Raw genomic sequence first — 23,018 nt, forward strand, 5'->3', positions numbered from 1 at the left:
TTTGCCTGGGGACACGCGGCGATTAATAAAAGAATATTTAGTATACAAAGAAGAGCCGTTAGAAATATAGCCAAATTAAACTATACTGAAGACTGCCGCTCTTCTTTTATCAATTTAAAAATTTTGACACTGCCTTCATTATATATCTTTGAATGTTTGAAATATACAATGTTACTTCATTGTCAACTAAAAAAAAATGGTGATTTTCACAATTACAAAACTAGGAGGGGGGGTACATCCGACATGATGTATTGAGACTGACCAGATCTAGGAACGCCTATAATTATTATGGAATAAAATTTTTTAATAGTCTGCCTGGTAATTATAGGAATTTAACATTTAAAGTTTTTGTAACTAGGATTAAGGATGTTTTATTGCGTAAAGCATATTACTCTATTGAAGAGTTGTCGAATGATTTACAGGCCTTTGAATGTGTTTAGTATAAGAACAGATTAACTTTTTTTACCTGCCACTACTGTTCTGACACGGATTATTATGACTGTGTATTTGTTTTTATGTAAATGTTACGTGTAATATTTTATATATTATATTTTATTATATTTTTCGCCTTTCTTGTAAATTTTATATTGACGAATGTATGCCTTCGGGTTATTAGCATAATAAAGATTATTATTATTATTATCTGTAATAATAATAATAATAATACATCGGATGCTGTAAGGAGTCTCATTACAACACCCGTTTGAGTGCTGTAATAGCTTTCATTACCGTCGCGAATTACAAAAAAAACATTTTTTTAATTTTCAACAGTAAAGCCACTATCTTCCGTCCCTCATTATTGACTCACCCTGTATACTAAATTCAATTTTAGTATGTATTGATTATAGAACGTAAAATAAGAATAAATCAGTATGTCGAATAAAAAGTAAAGTTATATTCGAATTGTTAATAAACAGGAAATGATTTCAAAACGATCTAAGTTATTTCGGGAGTCTTTGATCCATCATATTTAATATCAAAACAATGTGTATTAACAATAAACGAGTAGTGGTTCATCGTCTGGGTTATGTCTCAATTTCACAAGCATTTTCAGGAGTTATCGACATTATCTATTAACAATATTTATGCTATTTTTTGTAATTCGCGTTTTTATTCTTTTTTTTTTAACAAAAATAAAATAACTTTTGACAATGTAGGGAAATAGGTATGTAGCAGTTGGTAACACCGTAATACTTGAAAATAGAAATTTGAATTGACAATTAGAACTTGTCAAAACACAAAATGTATTCACTTGAAAAAAATGTTTCATGTACACCTCCCAAAATAAAAGAAATTGCTCAGAGTTGAATGTCCTCTTCATTGCGGATCTTGTATTCGATGCTCAAAACGTGTTTAAAGATTCATAAACAAAAATTGTCACATTGACAACTAGAAAAATTAATGACCCAATGTCACCAACTTGAACTGGTTCCATAAAATGTTACCAAAATCTCATTACAGCATCGGATGCTGTAAGGAGTCTCATTACAACACCCGTTTGAGTGCTGTAATAGCTTTCATTACCATCGCGAATTACAAAAAACATTTTTTTTATTTTCAACAGTAAAGCCACTATCTTCCGTCCCCTCATTATTGACTCACCCTGTATACTAAATTCAATTTTAGTATGTATTGATTATAGAACGTAAAATAAGAATAAATCAGTATGTCGAATAAAAGGTAAAGTTATATTCGAATTGTTAATAAACAGGAAATGATTTCAAAACGATCTAAGTTATTTCGGGAGTCTTTGATCCATCATATTTAATATCAAAACAATGTGTATTAACAATAAACGAGTAGTGGTTCATCGTCTGGGTTATGTCTCAATTTCACAAGCATTTTCAGGAGTTATCCACATTATCTATTAACAATAAACCAAGAATGATTCATCGTTTAAAGGTTGTGTATTAGGTTGATAGTTGTAAATAGTCAGTTGGTACGTTGAGTAAAATTGCGAAACACATACGAAATCTCGGCGTCAAAGGGAGGTGAAAACCGTGAAGCTATACTCAAGAGCGTCGTCGCGACGCCTTTACCCCCACCACGGCGATCGGCGCCGGTCCGCAGTATGACGTCATAGCTCAATACCAACTGCGACAGCGCAGGCAGCCGCCGACAGTTGGCTCGCGCCAGTGATCGTGTGCTGTGTTGAAACGGACGCTTGGTGTGTGTCGACAACACTTTTAAAACCCTTTTAAAAAGCCCTCCTCTAAGAACACCACAAACTCAGATCACACCGCGTCACGCACTCTTTATGAAGTTTTTGTATATTTAACGGCGACAACTGCACCGGAACACCTTAGAAGTGACCCTGCTACAACAACAGGCGGACGGCAATGGGGGAGGTAAGTAATACAACTAAAAACCGAATTACAAACAACACATAACGGTATAATAAAACGGAGGTTAAGTTAAGTTAAATTTTTTGAAAAATTAAAACTGGGTTATTTACTATTGATCTGGGTAGGTTGTGTGAGTGTCATGTGTTTGGTTGAAGAAGAAATCGTTGAATCGAGTCCCCCCTTTTCCCCCAAAAATCGATCGGTTTCCAAACCGAAAATTCCCCAGATTACTTTTGCGAATCGATAACCGACCTAATTTGCTATTGAAAAACGAGAAAAACCACTACTATCTATCGATTACTTATTCTCGTAGTAACGTTCTTCGCATTTCGTATGAAACTATTACATCGCGGTAGCCATGTTTTTCAATCTAACAACCTGACCCCAAGTCATTTTCTCTTACACCGTCAATGTACTTTAAGTTAAAGTTATTTTTTAATGTCACGTTTTTTATTGAAATCGTTAATAACCGATATTATTACCGGATCGATAACTTATCTTGCATAACCCGTTTCGGCGGGAATATCTATTTTTTTGTTGTTTTATTCCGTGAAAATCAGGTAGGCGTTGTCCTTCAAGAAAGAAAACATAACCTCTCTTCTAATTAACCTAACTTTTTTTTTTAACTTTTAAGATTACACCAATTTAGTTGCAATTATTTAAAATAATAAAGAAAAGATGATATTGATAATATCTTTATGTTATAAATCATAATTTTTTCTTTAGCTGTCAGTTTCCTGAGCCACACCTACTTTTGACCCTATTTACAACAGGTCAAACACACCTGCGTTTATATAATAGATGTGTTTAAATGCATTTTTCTGTGAAATATACAATACCAAAAAGAAATTAATATTTAAATTGAGTTAAAATTATTGATTAAAACTAAATAATGTTAAAAGAATTTAAATGAAATACTTAATTAATACTTATAGTTTTTCATTCAAGGCGAAGTATTATTTTTCGCCTTATCGTCTTTTGGTTTATTTATCGTAATGCAATAGGAATGTTGAATAGAAATGACGTCATTGGTGCGGGGTAATGAACGAAGTATAACTCATCGTAAAAACAATTAATTCTAATTTTACTTCTTTGAGGTAGCAGTTAAACCAAATAAATTGAAATTAACAAATTCTATTTAATTATATTATATCGAAAATTTTATTCTAATCATTTAGGCCCACTTTTACCAACCTCCTGATAAACTATCTAGCGGATAGTAACCATGGTTACAGCGCTCTTATTGGCTAAGAGCTGGATTTATCTATCGGATAAATTTATTGAGAGTTGGTAAAAGTGGGCCTTATTCTTATTGTATTTATTATTTCTTATTATTGTTATATTTATTCACATACAGGGTGTCCCGAAACTCAACGTCAAGCGGGCACCGGGTGAGAAGCCAACCCATACCTGTTCTGGTAAAAATAAGAAAAAAATTCTATGTCTCTTAGTTAAGTGGTAATAGACATATTTTTGAAAATGTTAAAAATCGTTCCCGTACATCATATCTTTAGGTACTACGGTCAGAAATGTTCGCAATTTAATAGTGATTTTTTTAATCATGTATTTCTCATGAACCATGCTACTATAGCAGTCACAAATCGAACAACAAAATTATTATTAGTATCAGTTTGAAAGAGTTAAGGTTGAAAGAATTTATGTCTATCAAGTTTGACACACGATTTCTAAAAAAAGGAGTAGTACAACACCCTTGGCAAGTAATTTTAAAAGATGGCCTGTTTAGTCAAGATTCCAAAATGGTATAACACTTACCATTTTTCTTTTCCTAAAAAATATTATTGCCTGTTTTACTGCCAAAAACGCGTTATTTAAAAAATTCATACTTTCGTATGTTATTTGTATTTCCTCCAAAATGATTTAACAACATTGTTAGATGTGCCACTCAATATCTACAGAGAAATGTGGTTTCAACAAGATGGTTGCCCAGCTTATTATGCTTGTCCTATACGGGATTGCATACAGAATATCCAGAAATATGGTTCGATAACATGGCCTTCTCATTCTCTGGGTCTAAATCCCCTTGATTTTCTTATTAGGATTGCATAAAAGAAACGGTGTATTAAAAACCGATTGAAAATCTTGCCGAACAGCGCCACAATATTTATACAGCAGCAGAAGAAATAAATGCAAAGAGATTTGCACAACTAGTAAAAAGATCTTTTCTGTGATGATGCAGAGCTTGTATTAGTGCCGACGGCAAATAATTTGAGCATTTGCCTTAGTTTTAAGAGAATAATGCTATAAAATTAATAATAAATAAATTTGTTTGTTTAATTTTGTCTTTAGGTTAACCTTATTTGAAAGAGTCTTTTTGCAAGACATACGGGCAACCATCTTGTTGAAACCACCTTTTGTAGTTCGTAGATATTGACTGGCACATTTTCTAACAAAGTTAAGAGGAAATAAAAAGTAAATACAAATAACATACAAAAGTATGAATTTTTTAAATAACGTGTTTTTTGCAGAAAAACAGGCAATAATATTTTTTATGATAAGAAAAATGGCAAGTGTTGTACAAGTTTTGGAAACTTGACTAAACAGGCCATCTTTTAAAATTACTTGCCTTTAGAAATCGTGTGTCAAACTTGATAGACAAATTCTTTCAACCTTAACTCAATCAAATTAATATATTTTTTTGCAAAACTAACGACTTTTGTTGTTTGATTTGTGACTTCTACAGTAGCATGGTTCATAAGGAATATAAGACCGATTTTTAACGTTTTCAAAAATATGCCTATTACTACTTAACTAAGAGACATGGAATTTTTTTCTCATTTTTACCAGAACAGGTATGGGTTGGCCCCTCACCCGGTGCCCGCTTGACGTTGAGTTTCGGGACACGCTGTATAAAAAACACTTGTAAATAGGTAAATAACTTGTAGGGAAAGAATTGCAGTTGCATGAACTCAATTTAATGAGCTTTTTGTTTTTTGGGTGTAATGCATGTCTAACTAGATATCTCGAAAAAACGGTTTTTTTGTTATATCGTTCGATACTTATGGCTCCGTTATTACAGTAAACCCTCGATATAACGAACACGCAGGGAGGAAAGCAAACCGTTCGTTATAATGAGATGTTCGTATTTGCGATATAACCAACTAATTTGTTATAATGAATGATAATGGGTAGGCTCTAAGGGTAGGTTTACGTAGACATATTAGCATCGACTGTGTAATAAGTTTAATATAATAAGTACATTATATCATAATAAACAATTTTTTTTTTTTTTAAAATAATCACTTATTTTTTGCTTCTGAATGGGCATTATTCGTCTTAGGCATCAGTTTATTCAAAGTATCCATGAAATTTTCAGAAACATTCCCTTCCGAATCAACAAATCTTGAAATTGTGATGTTAATAATTACATCGTTGGATAACTAATAATATTTATGTTATCTTTGGATTGTATAGAGAGCGGCTAAAACTTCAGCTCTTGAATGCTGTTATTGTATGTGCTATTATATTAACTTCTTCATCGTGGTTTTCGCCTTCTTCTGTTTCTTCGGTTTCTTGGTCTACATTCACTACTGCTAAGTTTATGTCTACTGCTTCTGTGGTCGTTATCATACCATCAACGCTGACGTAATCATTAAAACTAACCTGTATCAGTTGAACTGACAAAATTTGTTGATAATTATCCCATTCTACATCAGCAAATTCAGCCTATCAATGAGTAAAGCATATAAGTAAAAAGCTACTAACGAGTTACACCACGAATCTGACAACGCTCTTATCGCTTGTAAAGTATTCCATTTTGGCTTTTCTTATTGCCAAAAATTGCTTCTCTAACAAGTCATGCACGCTTCATAGCAGCAATTATGCCTTGATTAAGAGGTTGCAGTGCACTTGTTGTGTTAGCCGGAAAGTAAACGACCTTAACATTGTGCAAATCAATTCCCATAACGTTATGCGCTGAACATTTGTCCATTGTTAACAACACTTTTCTGTTTAGAGTTGCCATATTGCGTTGAAAACGAAGAAGTCATTCTCGAAATGCTACAGAATGCCAAATGGGAACGATCGAATTTATTTAAACATCTTGAGTTTTTTGATTTTCCTACTATTCATAGTTTTAATTTTGCATTTCTGTCAGCCTTGCAGCATAAAACTGCTGTTATTCTTTCTTTGCTTTTAGTGCCTCCATAACATTGTTTGAATTTAAAATACAAAGTAAGGTTTGGCATTAGATTAAAAAAAAAATACCAGTGTTATCAATATTAAAAAGATCTTGATACATCTTGGCTTCAACCCGAAACGTTCGCGAAGCAAGTAAATCGTAACTCGTCTACTTCCAAAGCTAAACACTAAAAAATAGCTGGAATACGGTCTAGACTGAGTAGACAAGGAACATTTTCGTGTTCGCAATTACGATAATAGTTTGCATTGAAATTATATTGAACGAATGAAATAATTGTTCGTAGTACATTATAATGAAAAAAGTGCCATATAAACTGTGTTGAAGTCATTTGTGGCATAATTTTGGTTCGCAATAACGGCAATTTCGTTACATCGGTGTTCGCTATATAGAGGGTTTACTGTATTGATTTTAGGAAAAGTGTGTAAAGGAGAAATTTGTAGGGTATTATATGTTTAATAAAACAGTCTTACTGATTTTTTTATTTAAGCAATAATTTTTGAGTTATGACACAAACTTGAAATTTTTCTAATGGAAACCATAGTTGGCCATGACTTTATAAAAAGGCCTTTTCTCAACGCTTCTAATGATAGTAGTACGCTATGGAAACAATTGATAGATATGTTTGGTTATAATATGTTGAATGATAAATTTTTATCATAGATTTATACCAAATTTTTCTCAATTATTACAACCATTGCATGCGCTAGCAAATTCTACTCGTGTTCTTTAATAAAAAGAATTACTTTTCTTTTCTATTGAGTGCCAAGATTCTTTTTCTTCTGCTAAAATGTCTCTTATAAATGCAACTAGTCTTGCTCATCCTTGTAAAGATGCTCAATTAACACTAACAACAGATGCTTCTTCTACTTCTATAGGTGCTGTTTTAGAGCAATCTGTAAATAATTTATCACAACCTAAAAACTTTCGCCTTCATAAACTAGATATTCAACTTTTGATCGCGAATCAATAAAATATTTTAGACATTTGCTTGAAGGTTATAATTTCACAATATTTACTGATCACAAACCAATTATTCATTCTTTTTCATCTAAAACAGAAAAATCTCCCAGACAATCTCGTTATTTAAATTATATATCACTATTTACATCAGATATTAGATACATTAAAGGAGAAACTAACATAGTAGCTGATACTCTATCACGTTTAGATATTGATGTCATTAACTCACCTTATCCTGATCTTGAAACTTTAAAAATAACTCAATACAGCGATTCTGAACTTAAACATCTTTTACAAAAACAACTTCTTAGCAAAGCAAAATTTATTTTAGCAAAAGAACAAATTTTTCCGCCAATTTAAAACTTTGGTGCGAAATTTCTTCTTCCCTATCACGCAGTTATGTTCCCGTCAAGTACATTTGTTCTTACTGTTATTGAGCGCTTTACAAGATGGACTGAAGCTTTTTCTCTTTCCAATATAACAACACCCACGATTGCTAATGCTCTTTTTACTCATTATTTTTCGAGATTTGGTATCCCTCATACTATTACGCACGATCAAGGCAATCAAATTAAATTGAATTTCATCATTTCACGATTTAATAGAAATCAAACAATAAATATTACTCGTTTGAAACCAGCTTTTATTTTTAAAAAACTTCCTGAACCAAGTTCAAATTATGTTTACGATTTATCCCTAAAGTGCTGTTAAAAAAAAAGAGTGAGTTTTCAACTTTAAAAGATTTAAATACTTCCCATTTCTGCATTGTTGCAAATTGTTCTGCATGTTGTTAGTGTTAGTTGTAGTTTTACATTTGCACTGTCTGCAGTACTTTGCAGATCTAGTATTGGTTTTATCTGTTATTCAGCGCTATGTTGTTACATACAACCATAACTAGAACTAATTCTAGGTATAGTGTTAGTTTCAATTTTTATTTAGCGCTAGTTCAAATCATAAAATCACTGGAATAAAAAAAAGTTGCCGTACAGAACGGATTCAAATAGTTTATTCTTTGGAAAGTTCGACATATAGAAATTAAAGGTGAAATAATTCCATAGTAGTGTAGTTCAAGTTAGTAAAATTTTACATCGACAGATAAAAACACATTTTAAACCTGGTAAAACGCTTGAACTTATGAAAATTATTCGACTTGGAGCTAACTTGAAACTAATTTATTAGTTAGTAAAATCGGGATAAGGGGAAGAGATTTTTGGAAATAACTTATTCTAAGCAGTAATGCTTCAATTAAGTGTGGCTTGTGCATAAGTCTAATCGAATTGATACAACAATAAATCAAGTATTATTTATCAGGGATTACAATATTTTCATTCTTTATGCCAAAATGATTATATGCACTTCTTATTTTTTTTTATTGTGATAACAATAAATCAAGTACTTCTATTATTTATCACGGATTACAATAATTTCATTCATTACGCTGAAATGACTATAAGTTTTTCTCATTTTTTTTTATTGTATGGTTCAAATTGTTTTGGTAGTGTTCATCATGGAAGCATTTTAAAAAATGTTGCATTATTTAGGAAATTGGATGAACAACATTTAGCTTCAAATGCAGTAATTTTGGGAGATTCAACATACCCTCTGCAAGAATAACTCATGATGCCATTACATAATAGTCCTAAATTGGATAGTCCAATCTGGCAAATTAACTTTCAATTCACCACTGTTAAAAATGTTAATACTTAGCTAATTCCTTGCAAAAATAGGACTGCCAATAATTAGGTACCTTGATATTGGAAGAAAAAAAATTTTTGTGGCACTGTTCGACGTGTCATACCAGACATTGTTGAGCGTATCTTTTACTGTTGTATTTCTGCACCCTGCGTTCTATCCTGTCCTAAATGTGATCTGTAGAGTTGATTAGGAGAATAGAATCGCCATAAATACAGTTTTTCAGTCTTGGCCAAACTTCTAGAAATGCTACAATTCCGAAATTGTGATTAACCCTTTAACGGTTAGTGACTTCTATAGAGACCACTTGTCAATAAGGTTAAATAGCTGCATTACCACAACTAAATCGTTTCTAAAAACGAAAAGTAATTTGCTCGTTAAAGGGTTAATTAGTAACAAGTTTTATTAAAACAAATTTGACATCGCTTATTTAGGATTTTGCTATGGTTAGACATTAGAGTAAGTATTAGTTATTATTCGGAAAAGTATTATTTAAGTACTCCTTAGCAACACGGTTGAAATGTGGAGCTCTACACCGTTATGCATGAACCATAAGCCGCGTCATATTCCAAAAAATTCTGTAATTTTTCCCGTTTAATCTGTCTAGTAAAAACATTGGCCCTATTAAATAATAGCCAACAATGCCAGCCCAGATGTTACATGAAAAGTTTGTTGATGTCTTGATTATCCTAATCTCGTAAATGTCGCCAACTGATGAATCATAATTGTATACCTAGTAAATTTTGTTTCATCCGTAAAAAGCACAACGGATTGGAAGTTTGGAATGATACACTGCTAGAAACCAGTTACAAAATAGAATTCGTGGTCGATAATCAGCTTTACTAAGAACTACCCTGCACTTGCTGTACGTGGTATGGGTAAAGTAGCTATTCATGAACAACCCTTCATGCTACAATACAAAGTACCTACTTCTAAAGATAATTTCCTCGTACTGGTTTTAGAATTCTCCGCAATTCTATCGAGTACATCTTCTTCAAACGCCAATGTTCTGGTGCTTTTAGGAACTCCACAATCTGAAGTATTCCGTTTAAAATATCCTGTATCTCAAAGACGGTGAAGGATAACATACATGGAATGCTTAAAGTGATCTTGCTAATAAAACCAACAATTTCCAAGTTCTAAGCGCTTCGTTGAAATATTTCCAAATATTATCTACTGTTCATCAATAAAACTTAAATTTCATAATTCGTTCACTAATGTGTTATACTTTAAGAACAAATATTTTACATCTATTTTTTTATTTGCTCTCTAAATATACATATCCCTTTTAATTCACGATCCAAGCAAGTATGTAAGTATAAAAGGATGTTTTTCTCCAACTAAGATAATCAAACTTAAAAGTTCGGCAAAGTTCGTAAAAATCGTTACTGCTATGAAGTGTAGAATTGTAGTCGATTCTAAAAAGCTTTTGAACGAATCATCAAAAGACACGAGGGACTTAAAAGGTTGCGGCGTTCAGAATTAACAAAGTTGGAAGAGAGTTTAAATGGCAACAATTTCAGGAAAAGGGCCTTTGATTGTGCGGAAAAAGTGGTCTCTTAAAGATTTTATTACTGGTTTCAAAAAGAGAGTTTATGGAATGCCGAACTACAAAAGTATCAAAAACCTAATTCTACACATTTATAGATCGTTCTGAAGCACCATAAAAGAATCTTCTGAAAAATCTTTAACCATCTAATTTACTCAAGAGGCGAGTAAGGTAAAGATCAATTTAGTTCACGAGATATTTGTTATTTATGTACCAAGGCAGTCAAAAACACGGTTCTGTCAAGATGATTGTGTGAGTGTGGAAGATAACTAAACTGCAAAACACGTTCGTAGAATTTTTATTTGAACTCAAGCCTCAAAGAGTTGACTAAAATCCATTTCCTATACGTACAAAGAGTGCGTACGTGTGCAAAGACTATATGCAACAGTAATTCGGATATCACACGCGTTCCAATATTGGCATTCACTATATTCACTATTGAATATCTGAACAAAGGTTTGAGATTATATCCGGGTTTGGATACTTGATAACAAAAGTGGCATACGTTTGGTTCGAATATTATCAACGATTTCGTAAAAAATGTTTGAAATAAAAGAGGTGTAAAATCTCTTCATAGTTCACTTACTTATTAAAAGTTCTACTTTAATTGTACTCTATAAATTTATTATAACGTCAATAGATTGATCATATACTACTTAGAACTCATTCGAATTGATTTGCTGAATAAAAAACACAGTTAAAATAGACAATGGTGAACATGGAATGGTGGATGATTATGATACTTAATTTCTTTCGAGAATTTTATACATGGCAGAACAGTGGTTTACTCTCCAATGATGGGGTGAATTGGCACTGCAGTTAGAGTTAATTCGCACTATACAACATATTTTTAATGTAATATTATAACAGCTTTCTGTATATGTCATTATCTCTATTTACTGCAGGTGTTCCCCAATCCCAATTATCTTCACTTCGCTTGTAATATCTTTACTAATATCTCTTTGCTTGGTTTCCCATGGTGGGTGTGTGTCAAAACGATTGCAGTGCATCTTCAGAAATAGCTAAATAGCTTTATGGGCATGACCGATATTATTGGTACGAATGGCCATGGACTCTTTCTATTTGACTCATTCTATATGACGTCTCACGTACCATTCTTGCTGCGAATGGTACGTGAGGTGAGTTATAATACGCATATAGATCTAAACGAAGTATATAGGAAAGTGCATGCAGACACATAATTTGTAGTGCAGGTGAAGAGAGATCAAAAAATATAAATTAAGCTTTCTTTGATTATAAAGTAATTTGATATTAAGTGAGACTCCAAGATCTTGAATGCCCGAAACACGAATAAATGTAGATTGTAATGTTATAAAAAGAAATAACATTATCTTTGGAGAGTTTAAGAGCTAATAAGTTTTTTTATCGTCCAGAAGAATGAAATTCTGGAAAAAATTATCTAACAGTCTTGGATTTGCAGGGAATTCATGAGATCGTCAGCATTGTTCACTTGCAATGTTACACAGCTTCGATTATTTCGTTGTAACTACGATTTGAACTAGTATAGAAAATCACCATGAAGTCAGAAAAATATAATAAAATTAGTGTAAACAAAGACATCTTTACTGCCTGTAGATTAATTACTAAAAACTATAGCAAAATACATATTGGGCAGTGATTGAAAATTGGAAGCAAAATGGAAAGAAGTCTAAAACATAATTTTACTATCATAGGAGAGACGTCATAATTAATAATGAAGTGCTTTCTCAACTTGTCATTATGGTCATCATTAACATCACCTGAATTTTCAGATTATATCATATACAGGTGATTCTCAACCTATACGCATAAACTTGGGGATTTATTCCTCATGACAAATAATGACTAATAGGTGAAAAAAGTTGTAGCAAAAGTTTTTTAGTTTCCTAGATATCCGTGAAATTTACTTTCCATAAAGAATACATAAAACACTTTAAAATAACATCATAGCAAGTGTTACAAGTTATTTCCCATACCTTGTATACACAATTGGGCTCGTCGAATCTTCCACAAGCGTGACTTAAACCATGGTGTTGGCACTTTGGTGGCGTACACTATGTTTTTTAAGTGACTTCAACAATAAAAATCCAGAAAATTGAGGTTGGGTAAATTATCGTGCAAAAATTGTAAATAATGAGCAAAAGTTAATCGATTATACAGAATGAAAGGGCCAATTCATTCCAAGAATGGAATGAGATCTACTGGTAGTAGGGCTTGTACACATTGCATGTGATATAGATGGAGTTGATTGTGCAATATTCGCCAAATTGTGGATTGTGATACCCCATGTTGCTCTGCAAGTATCCTAGTACTTAGGCCACGCTGCTCTTCTACGACATTCAAAATGTCTTTTTCGACATTAACAATGTGTAAAGGTCTAACTACTCCTCCATTTTGCCCAAGCCTCGGTCGAATATGTGTGTCGCTTGAAATTGCAATTGTTTATCACCATCGTAGTTTCAAGTAATTTCTATGTATTCTTAATTTGAAAGTTAATTTCAAGGATATCTAGGAAATGAAAAAACTTTTGCTACAATTTTTTTCACCAATTAGTCATTATTTGTCATGAGGAATAAATCCCCAAGTTTATGCGTATAGGTTGAGAATCATCCTGTATAGTCATGGTCCATCCAAAGTTATTGTTGGCGCACAGTATTTAGAATTTGCGCTGCAAGAACTATTAACTGGCCCACTATAAACAACTGTTGTCCGAATTAGTTCTTAATTCTTCTGCTTGCTCCTTTTGGTCGAATTTAATTTCTTCTTTTGAATCCTTTTTTTTTATCCATATTCCAAATGTATATTGCCACATAGATTTTCTACAAGATCGAAAAATACTCAAACCCAATCAAATTAGCAAACCTTTTTGATCTTCTTTAGATGTTAATCCAGAAAATTATTTCTGAAAAGTATTAGGAGTAGTGAGCTAAATTATCTCCTCTTTAAAAATTATCTCATCTAAATTACTATTTTGCAGTATCACTGTAATTGGTATAACAAAAAGGTTTTCGTCCTATTTTAAATATTTATTACATTTAGCACCATATCAAAGCGGTGTTCACCATTGCGTAAAACATGAACGCGACAAATAGGTTATGCCAAAAAAGTCGATACCAATTTGTATGTAGATTAATTATCATTCTTTCAACCAAAGCTTAATTAATCCAATGTAATGACTGTTTTAGCGATGACATTTTAAACATTTTAATGGTTTCATAATAATTGTCGATCAAAAAAACGATGAATATAAAATTTTAATATTGCAAACATGTAAGAGTGGTCTCTACTTGCGTTTTTAAATAAAAATGCGTAATATGCTATTTAACACTGATATGGACAAATTAAAATGTATGCAAAGATTCCTAAGTTTTTTAATAACGAAGAAAAAAAGGTATCAATCCAAACTACTTCTAATAATAATAATAATAATGTTAGTTTTGACTGTTTCAGTTGAGTTTAGTAAACTAGCAAGTTATATAAGTTTTGTTCTAACAAGAGTGACTGGTTAGGATCCCTTTATTTTTGCCGAAATGTGATGGCATTATTTAACATGTATAACTGAAATGGTGGGTTCAGAAACCCTTGTTGGAACAAACCTAGAATTTCATACATTTTACGTTACCTATAATAATAAAAGTTGTGTTTATTGCAGTAAGCACGAGGAAGTTAAGCCACACCCAGTTAATTAATCAAAAGACGTCATCTCCATAGTTTCTCGTATTCCACAACCAAACTTTGCTTTACTGCCAAGGACTTGCAATTAATCACTTATGTCGTCCTATATTTCCACTGTATGCACAAATATCGCTTTTAGAGTATACAGCAAATTAAATTTAAATAAAATCACCATTTTTCTTGGTATTCCATCTTTTACAGCAATACAATGTTATTTTTAGAATGCCATTCCATAAATAACCGCAGACCATTATCAATTAACACTTTTATGATACATAGATCGATCGATTACAAACTAAATTTGAAAATCCCAATCGTAAATCATCATTTATTAAATATCCGAGCAGCATAATTTAAATTTTATCTCCTCTTTCACCTTATAGATTTTATTTTGATTTTTTTCAATAATTCCTTCGGGCGAAAATCGTTATTGTGTCGAAACGTTATTTAAAGGACCGCATGTCAAGGTCATGAGTATAAAGATCGAGACGGCGTGACGCCAACAGATGGCGTTCACTACAAATACAAAAATTTAAGTAATTTCGAGAAAATAGTTTTTAAATGAAAATATTAGAAAATTGTTATAATTGGAATATATGCGAGAGCATCGTAGGGCTTCTGCAATGTAGGTTACTGGGCTGAAAAGATCTCTAAATATAGACTCGGGACAAGGTTAGCTTCGGAACTTGGTTTATGGCACGTGCAAACATTTTTATATTATGTGAGTTTATGTGATAATAATGTTTTTCATTTTTTGTAATATTTAACATTTCAATCATCAATTATTACAACTTACAATTGTAAATTGTTGTTGTCGAACTGGTTTGAAATCCCTACTTAAAAGTCAATTTACTAGAAAGACTAGAAAAGAAAATAAAAAATTTCCCAATGAATTTTGAAGTTTAAAACTGTTAAAAAAATGTTGTATGTAAATAGTATTAATTAAAAGAGGAAAGATCAATAACCTAAATTAAACGCTCCTGTGGGGTATTGTGGGAGTTTTATAAACGCTGGAAAATTGGCCATCGTCCTGCAAAAGTAACTGGTACCAACTGGAAATATCCGTCTGTTACTGTACGTTCGCAGACCGAATTAACAAGTTACCTGTAAAAAAATTGCTAACATTTAAAACCAACAATTTTATTAATCTTTAAAAATAACTAAAACCACGTCAATTGAGTTATTATTTATTAAAATTTAAAAAAAATCTTTTTATTATTGTTAATACCTCTTTTTTCAATCATTACTTCCATAAGTAAATCATAAAAAATGTATGACTAAACATAATTTTTATTGCGGTATAGGATTTCACAGACCCAGTTAAAAAGATTATGAATAACAACTTCATTTGTAATGTAATCATGTTTGCTGCTACGACCATAAATTGAAGTGTTAAAATACTTTGGTGATTTGTTCTTATTAAAGATGAGATTATTTTTAATTCGAGTTCCTCGTATATCTGAAATATTTACCGTGGCGTAGATAAATGCGATCAAAGATTTTTACTAGATCTACCCAGAAAAAACTAGTTTTGATGTGATTTTTGCGGATTTATTACGAGTTTATATCATTAAACTCAATTTAACACCTTCCACTTGACCTAATTGTTAAATAAATTGTATCAACATTTTATTTAATACAATCATGTTATTTTAATTAATTTTTTTTCAATTGTTTTAAAGCAAATATTTTAAAATTATTTAAAAAAACTGTGCTAAGAAAATTTATTGTTATCACTTTTCTAATTTTTCCATAAAACACTGTATATTCTTCAGGAATATTTTTCACATTTTGTTACATTTTTTAACCTTACATTTACATTTTTATTTGATAATAACAATGAATACTAAAATAACATCATCACTTTCCAACTTTTAAATTTCCTCGTTGGAAAATTTTATGACCCAACCTTATTTTACTTACAACACAGTCTGATGACTCGTGTCGAGGGTCCCTATTGTATTCTTACATTGCATTGTTACTTGAATAGTGTTAATTGGGATGGAAAAGTTGCAGCACATGCTAACGACAATTTATTATACAATCATTTTTTGTTGGATTTGTGTACTTAACTAGTTGCTATGTAAATGTAGTTTTAATTACATCAACTTAATCATTTCTAAGTATTTCGATGTGATATAAAATAATCAATATGTTTATTAGAGTGAAGAAACGATTTTTATATCAAATTATTTTATCGCAGTGCAACAACTGGTTATAATAATATTATATAATATAAATATTGCTCGAATAATTTTCTGGATTGACTAGATTAGAGTAGTGTCTCTAAATGAAGTTTAGACACTACAGTTTTAATTCGTTCTAAAGTTTTCGCAAAACCTGGTTAACTACAAAGTTTGCTAAATTTTGCTTCTACCCAATATACTAAAGTTACAAACTTCTTAAATTGGACACTGTGCCTAAGGCTCCGTTCTACATCGATCTAAAAGTTGATGAAATTCCTTCTTCTTAAACTTAAAGACTAAGAAAGTATCTGCTAAAAATATATTTATGTGATAGGTAAATGAAATTATTGCTCAATTAAATCGTTGCAATTAACTTCATTAAAAAATGATGTTCTCCATTGTTTTTGATGTGAAAGATAACTATGCACAGCTTCATGCATAGATCGATGCCTTGCTTAATTACGTCGTTAATTTACTACTTACTATTTTCGTCTAGGCTATTTTGTCAATATCGTAATACAATTTAAGTTCATACTACTTTTGTAGTAATAGTCTTCTTTCCCCATTTTAGTTGTTTTGCTTTGATCGTTAAGAGGATGTATAGCAGAGCGCTACTAAATAGTCCTTTTATTTTTCCATTTTATGCTTTGCCTTTAACTACCCATCAAAATCTCGTCTATTCATTTCTTTATAATCTTTCAATGGAAGATGTAATGGAGCGTGCAAATTTAAACCTTCTTTTTACCGGGCTTTAACGGTATATATTGCTTGAAAGTAATTGGGTCCTTTAATTCCATCATGCTCTCATCTCTATATATCTCTTTTGATGGATGATAGTTATTTGAACTTTCTCTTCAGTATTTCAACATATATGGTCTTTTATCAAAAAACTCGGAATCGAGCCGGCTTATACTTCGTTTTGATGCCATGAAATCAACTTTGGCCGTATTGGTTTAAAAGTTTTTGCTTATGTCTAAGCACGAATAGCTAACACTCTTTTAATCTGATCAGAAGGAATTTTATCACAGTATTAAATATATTCAGGTAATCCAGTTTTCAATTAATTGTGGACTTGACATCCCAAAAAATAGATGATATATTAATACAAGTGTATTACAGATTAGCTGTAAAGCCATAGCACAATAAAACCACTGCACTTGTTATAGGATAAGTTAATGGATGTGTCTATTAGTTAAGAACTTGAATCAAAAGACTCCGTAGATTTATCCATATTATTTATGGGATTGATATTATGAATACTTTACATATAAATGAAGTGATTAGTAGCTGGTTGATTACTAAAATAAAGCCACTGTACCGTTAGACTATACATTTTGTAAGTTAAATACATAATAAATTGAACTAGACTTTGTTTAATGTTATTTTATTCATTTTGAATACAAAACCAAATTCGTTTTGTTTTGATTTATTTTTAAAATTTCTCTAAGAGGTTTGCTTTGTGCACGCCCGAACAAAGAATAAAATAAACTTGACATTACCGCTGAATGACATGTATACGGTTACACAAGGGGAGATACCGCATATCATTTTTCATATGTATTCAAAACGTATACATATTTTTCACATATCAAATTTAAAGAGAAAGTTGAACTTACACTGAGAGAAATGTTACACATAAATACTGTTTGAGTAATTCCTTAATTTGTTATATTACGATTCCAAATTTTTCAAATTTCTATTATTCTTTTATTTATTACATACTTTGAAAAATATTATCGGTTTTCTGCAGAACTAGTATTTTATCTTAATATAATATTACAGGCTTTCTATATGTATATATTTTAGATCTCTCTGCAGAAATTTGTCGACCAAATAAATGTTCACTTCGTTTGGTATGTTTGTATCAGAAAAATAGTTATTTGTAAAAACTTACTGGCTGTTTATCATTATTTTGCATAAGGTTCAGAATAACATAGATCTATCTTTCTCACACCTTCTGTTTAATCATGTCGCTTCTGTCCATCACACAACATTACTATTATCTCAATCTCATAGCAGAATTCTCTTGATTGTCGAAGATGGACGTATTCAGTTAGTCCTGCTATTTATGTCAAGATCAAACAGTACGTAGTAGGCAAAATAGATTCAATGTTATTGCATTATTTTTGAAAACCTTTAGAAGAGTTCTACGAACCTAAGCGTTGTAAAGGAAAGCGGGTTAAAGAAAAGAAACTGCTCTCTGACAGAGGGTTATAAATATAGATGGAAAGGTTCTACTTTCAAGGTGGGTAACCCTGGATGTGAAAAGATGGAAGAATAATATTATACAACACGCTAGAAATTTAATAGGAAGGAGTTTCTAAATGAAAAATGCTGACAGAAGAAAGAATATTTTGAATGGACAAATATTTGAAATTGCAAATGATGCTACACGGATAAAAATGAAAGATGAATCTGTCTAGATAAAAAATCAGACTGTATCGAAGAAGAAACTGGATATAAAAGATGTTGGATGGAAAAGTATTGTGACGAAAAGGTGTTTTATAAGAATCTTAAATCGTAAAAGGTTCTAAATGTAAGATGGAAAATTACGGCAGATGTTGTCAAATTGGGGAAAATATTAGCAGCAAATTACTATCACACTAACAAAATAAGCTTTCTTCATCTACAGAATTCAGTACTTAATCCTTTTGAATGTCAACATACACTGTGTCTATCGGACCTCTTCAATCGGTGACATCAGGAAGAAGATGAGTGCATGTAGGCATATTATATACATGTTAGTGTTAAACGAGATGTACCAAGACAGCAACTTGTGACACTAGATACCAAACTAATCGGTGCTGTTTCTTACTCGTGCTGCTCGAGAATAGATGATAGTTATGCTATCGTTTGCCCCAGTTTGGTAATAATGGTACGAATTAAATGTCTCTGAGGATATATTGTCTCTAATATACTGAAGACTAATTCACGTGGGCTGTGTGATCCTAATAAAGTGCAAAGCATATGTCAAGAATTAACTCTGGCATGCGTTTATCAAGATATCGAAAGACATCAAATCTTGCAGACAGCTAATTCAGAGGAATTCGGTCTTTTTTAGACTTATTTAAGCTCCATGCAGTTTCATTCAAGATAAGCCTATTGATTTGAACCATTGCAAGATGCTGGTATACATGTCGAGTACACAGTAGCACAATAGATCGCGTTATTTATGGAAACCATTGTTGTTGTGTTCAGCGGAGAAATATAACAATCATTCAGAATGTTATCCGGCAGAGTACTTCAATTCAAAAATCATTTTATTTAAACTATGACGTCGGCACCAGACCTGAATTTTTCTTATAAATTACTTCAAATGTAAGCCATTGAACAGTAGTAGGTTCTAGTCTATGACAACGTAACAAAATGGACTGAAGTAGTTTGAAAATGCAGACTTTGTTTCTGAAAATATATTTATCAGAATTTTCAGAAATGAATGGAAATTGAATAAACTCTAGCTTTTGCTTTTAAAATTCTCATCTAAAGCCATTCGTTCCATAGTATTCTTCTATTGTCGAAGTAGGATTCTGCATACTCATTCTGGGTAATACCACACTCTACCTAACTTACTTTTCTGTTAAAAGAATGCAAGTAATTTTCCAGAACAATCCAACTATTTTAAAAAGTTTATTTCAAACTATGTTGAGATGCATTCCGCATAAATACAACGTTTGGCAGTCACAAAAATAGACCAAGTATCGTATATAGAGTGCAGGTTAAGTAATTATGATGTAATGTTTAGGGTTCTTAGCTTTCATTGTATACATTCTATAGATAATTAAAATACTTAATCGAAACATATAAGTCGACCTAACTAATTTATTCAAGAACATTGGGAGAAATGCCAATAAACAAATAAAATATTAAAGTGTAGATATTGCTTTTTTATCCAAATAAATGTAAACCTGTCAGAGACATTTCTTTTTGCTGTTCTCTTGGAATCATTAAATCGGTTTCAATAAAATCAATAAAGAAAGCTTAATACCAACATTTGTACTATACAAATACGCACAATATGAAGTTGAAACAATACACTTCATAGCATTTGAACTAATATGCACAAAAAGTATACAGTATGAGTTTCAACATAGAAATATTAATTTGTTTATAGTGTGCATAGCTCAACAAGAAACGATCACTGAAGAACTTAACATAACTTTATCTTAGAAGATCCATTTGAAAATCCCATTTGATGGTAAAGGTGCAATTGATAAGACTAATAAGACCAATTCGCAACAGAAACTAATAATAATCCTACAAAAACTTTGAAAATTAATTGGAAGTAATGTTGATTAACATAATAATAAATATTATGTTATTTTATTTCTTGGTTCAGTTAAAAAATATGGAACGAGTATTTTATATTTTATAAATATTAAATGAAAATTATATGTCAACTTTTTTTTAATCTAACCCAAGAAAAAATAACACGTTGAAAATAGAGCAACGTGAAACGTTGGCATACACGCCAACCCCAACGAGAACTGTCACGAATCATGCGATCCTATTTAAATTTTTAACAACCCTTAGCCCCCTTATCCCCCAGCCACACAATGAGTGGGGAATACGAAATTAGTTATCGATTCGGAAAAGGGTCACGAAAAATCGATAGATACATTCGAGACAAAGCCATAACGATGACGTGAATGTATGTGTGTGATGAATAAACGTTTGTGTTCCCAGTGTGTCTGGATATTTCCACACAGTTTCGAAATGGTCCTTTTTGGCAAGGAAACGGGAAATTATTTTTCACTCTGCTTTAGTTATTTTTAGAAATTGCATTTTTTTTGTGTGTCTACTATTTATAATTTAATCACAACGTGTTGATCAAAATTAAATTTGTTTTCTGATTAATTTAAAAAATTCGTTTTGAAATGATAAAAATAACAATTGGTATTATTTTTGTTTGATGAATTTTTCCAATTCAGATTTCAAAATACCTTTTTGAAGTGTTATAATCTTAAACACGTTTCAATTAAGTAGATACTTAAATGATACATGTACGTCTTTTATTTAATTATCTATTAAGTGATCGTATTTTGTGAAAGATTCTTTTTAAAATCAATATCGTACGTATTGATTTCTTTAATATTTATCGAGCGATTCCTTTGAATTTTATCAAGATCTTGATGTTGAAAGTGCAATTTTTTTTTTAGATTTTTTGTAATTAGTTTTAGAATGTATGTAGGATTGTAAAATGTCAAGTTTCTACCCAAATAAACTTTTAAGTGGGTATACTATTTTGTCTCCAAGTAATTTCAATGGCGATCCCGCTGTTCGTAAGTTATTTTTACAACATTTGGCAATGCTCCCAAATTGTATAACTGTCTGGAGACATATCCGAAACTTGAAAAGATGTTAATGCTGAATGCTGATGTGAAAATGCGAATTTCGAAAATACAATTTTTATTTTTTTGGTATTACTTTTTTTATCGTTCATAATCCATTTCATTAATGTTGTTTTATGTTCGTGTTTGTTATTAATATCGGCGAATTACTTACTAACGCGGTTATAAAACCATAAAGTAATTTTCCGATAGTGTTACTTAATTTGTTTGTAATTTTTTTTATTTTCGTAATGAAATGTTTTTAAGCATGTTGTGTAGCGTTTAGTTGGGCTTGTTACAGCACGGACGAACAGATTCTTATCGTGTGGCTACGATTCCAACGAATTACGACGACAACAAAACCGCAGATGGTAGAGTGAAGGTATTTATAAAAGAAACTCTTTTCAGAAAATAAATGTATTGTAACATCTTTTTATTTATAAACTGTACTAACTGGGTGCACATTTCCGAGGATCTTCTATGGTATTACACGCAAATTTTGGTAGATATCTATAAGTTTGTAAATATTTTATGAGTAGATGCGAATTAATATTTTTTTATCAATTCTCAAATGCGTTTTTGTGTGTTAAATCGCTTTTATTTGATGTAGATAGTTTTATTTGTGTTATCATAACTCAACTCATTATTATCAAAGTTTTATTTAAGTTGACAAATCAAGTGACAAATATAATGATGTTTCGTGAAGCATGTCAATTAATTCAAAAAGAGATAATTTACTATCTTGAATATTGCGTAAGTTAGTTATTAAATATAAATTGTGATTATTTGCGATTGTTTAACGTTATGTCACCTGAACAATCATCGATATCAAAAAAGGATAAAGCAAATACTTTAAATCCAAAGCTTATAATAAAAATGTACATATCTAAATATACACCAAAAATTCATTTATTTATTTTGTACTAATTATATTAATATTTGTACAGTCACGGAGGAAACATGTCAAAAAGCCCAGAAAAGCAGATGACCTCGATGACCTCAAACAAGAATTGGACATCGATTATCACAAAATTTCACCCGAAGAACTCTATCAACGGTTTCAAACTCACCCAGAAAATGTAAGTCATACCTAAATTATATAAAAATCGAGATAATAACGATTTA

The 23,018-nt window shown here is 31.3% G+C and overlaps 1 protein-coding gene across 6 annotated transcripts in view; it reads left to right on the plus strand.

Moving 5' to 3' along the window:
* Window positions 1–23,018, plus strand: part of LOC111415914 (sodium/potassium-transporting ATPase subunit alpha) — a 134,147-nt gene that overhangs the window by 83,544 nt on the left and 27,585 nt on the right. For 4 of the 6 annotated variants that reach the window (XM_023047806.2, XM_023047803.2, XM_023047804.2 and 1 more), the window contains exons 1-3: window positions 2,102–2,348; window positions 22,195–22,275; window positions 22,841–22,972. In XM_023047806.2, coding sequence (XP_022903574.1) covers window positions 2,340–2,348; window positions 22,195–22,275; window positions 22,841–22,972 — 222 coding nt within the window. In that variant the 5' untranslated portion in view covers window positions 2,102–2,339. Of the gene's footprint in view, window positions 1–2,101; window positions 2,349–22,194; window positions 22,276–22,840; window positions 22,973–23,018 lie in introns of those variants that run through there. The other 2 variants (XM_023047808.2, XM_023047807.2) reach the window with 2 other exon arrangements.

The sequence above is a fragment of the Onthophagus taurus genome, chromosome 7 (genome assembly GCF_036711975.1).
Source record: "Onthophagus taurus isolate NC chromosome 7, IU_Otau_3.0, whole genome shotgun sequence".
NCBI lineage: Eukaryota > Metazoa > Arthropoda > Insecta > Coleoptera > Scarabaeidae > Onthophagus > Onthophagus taurus.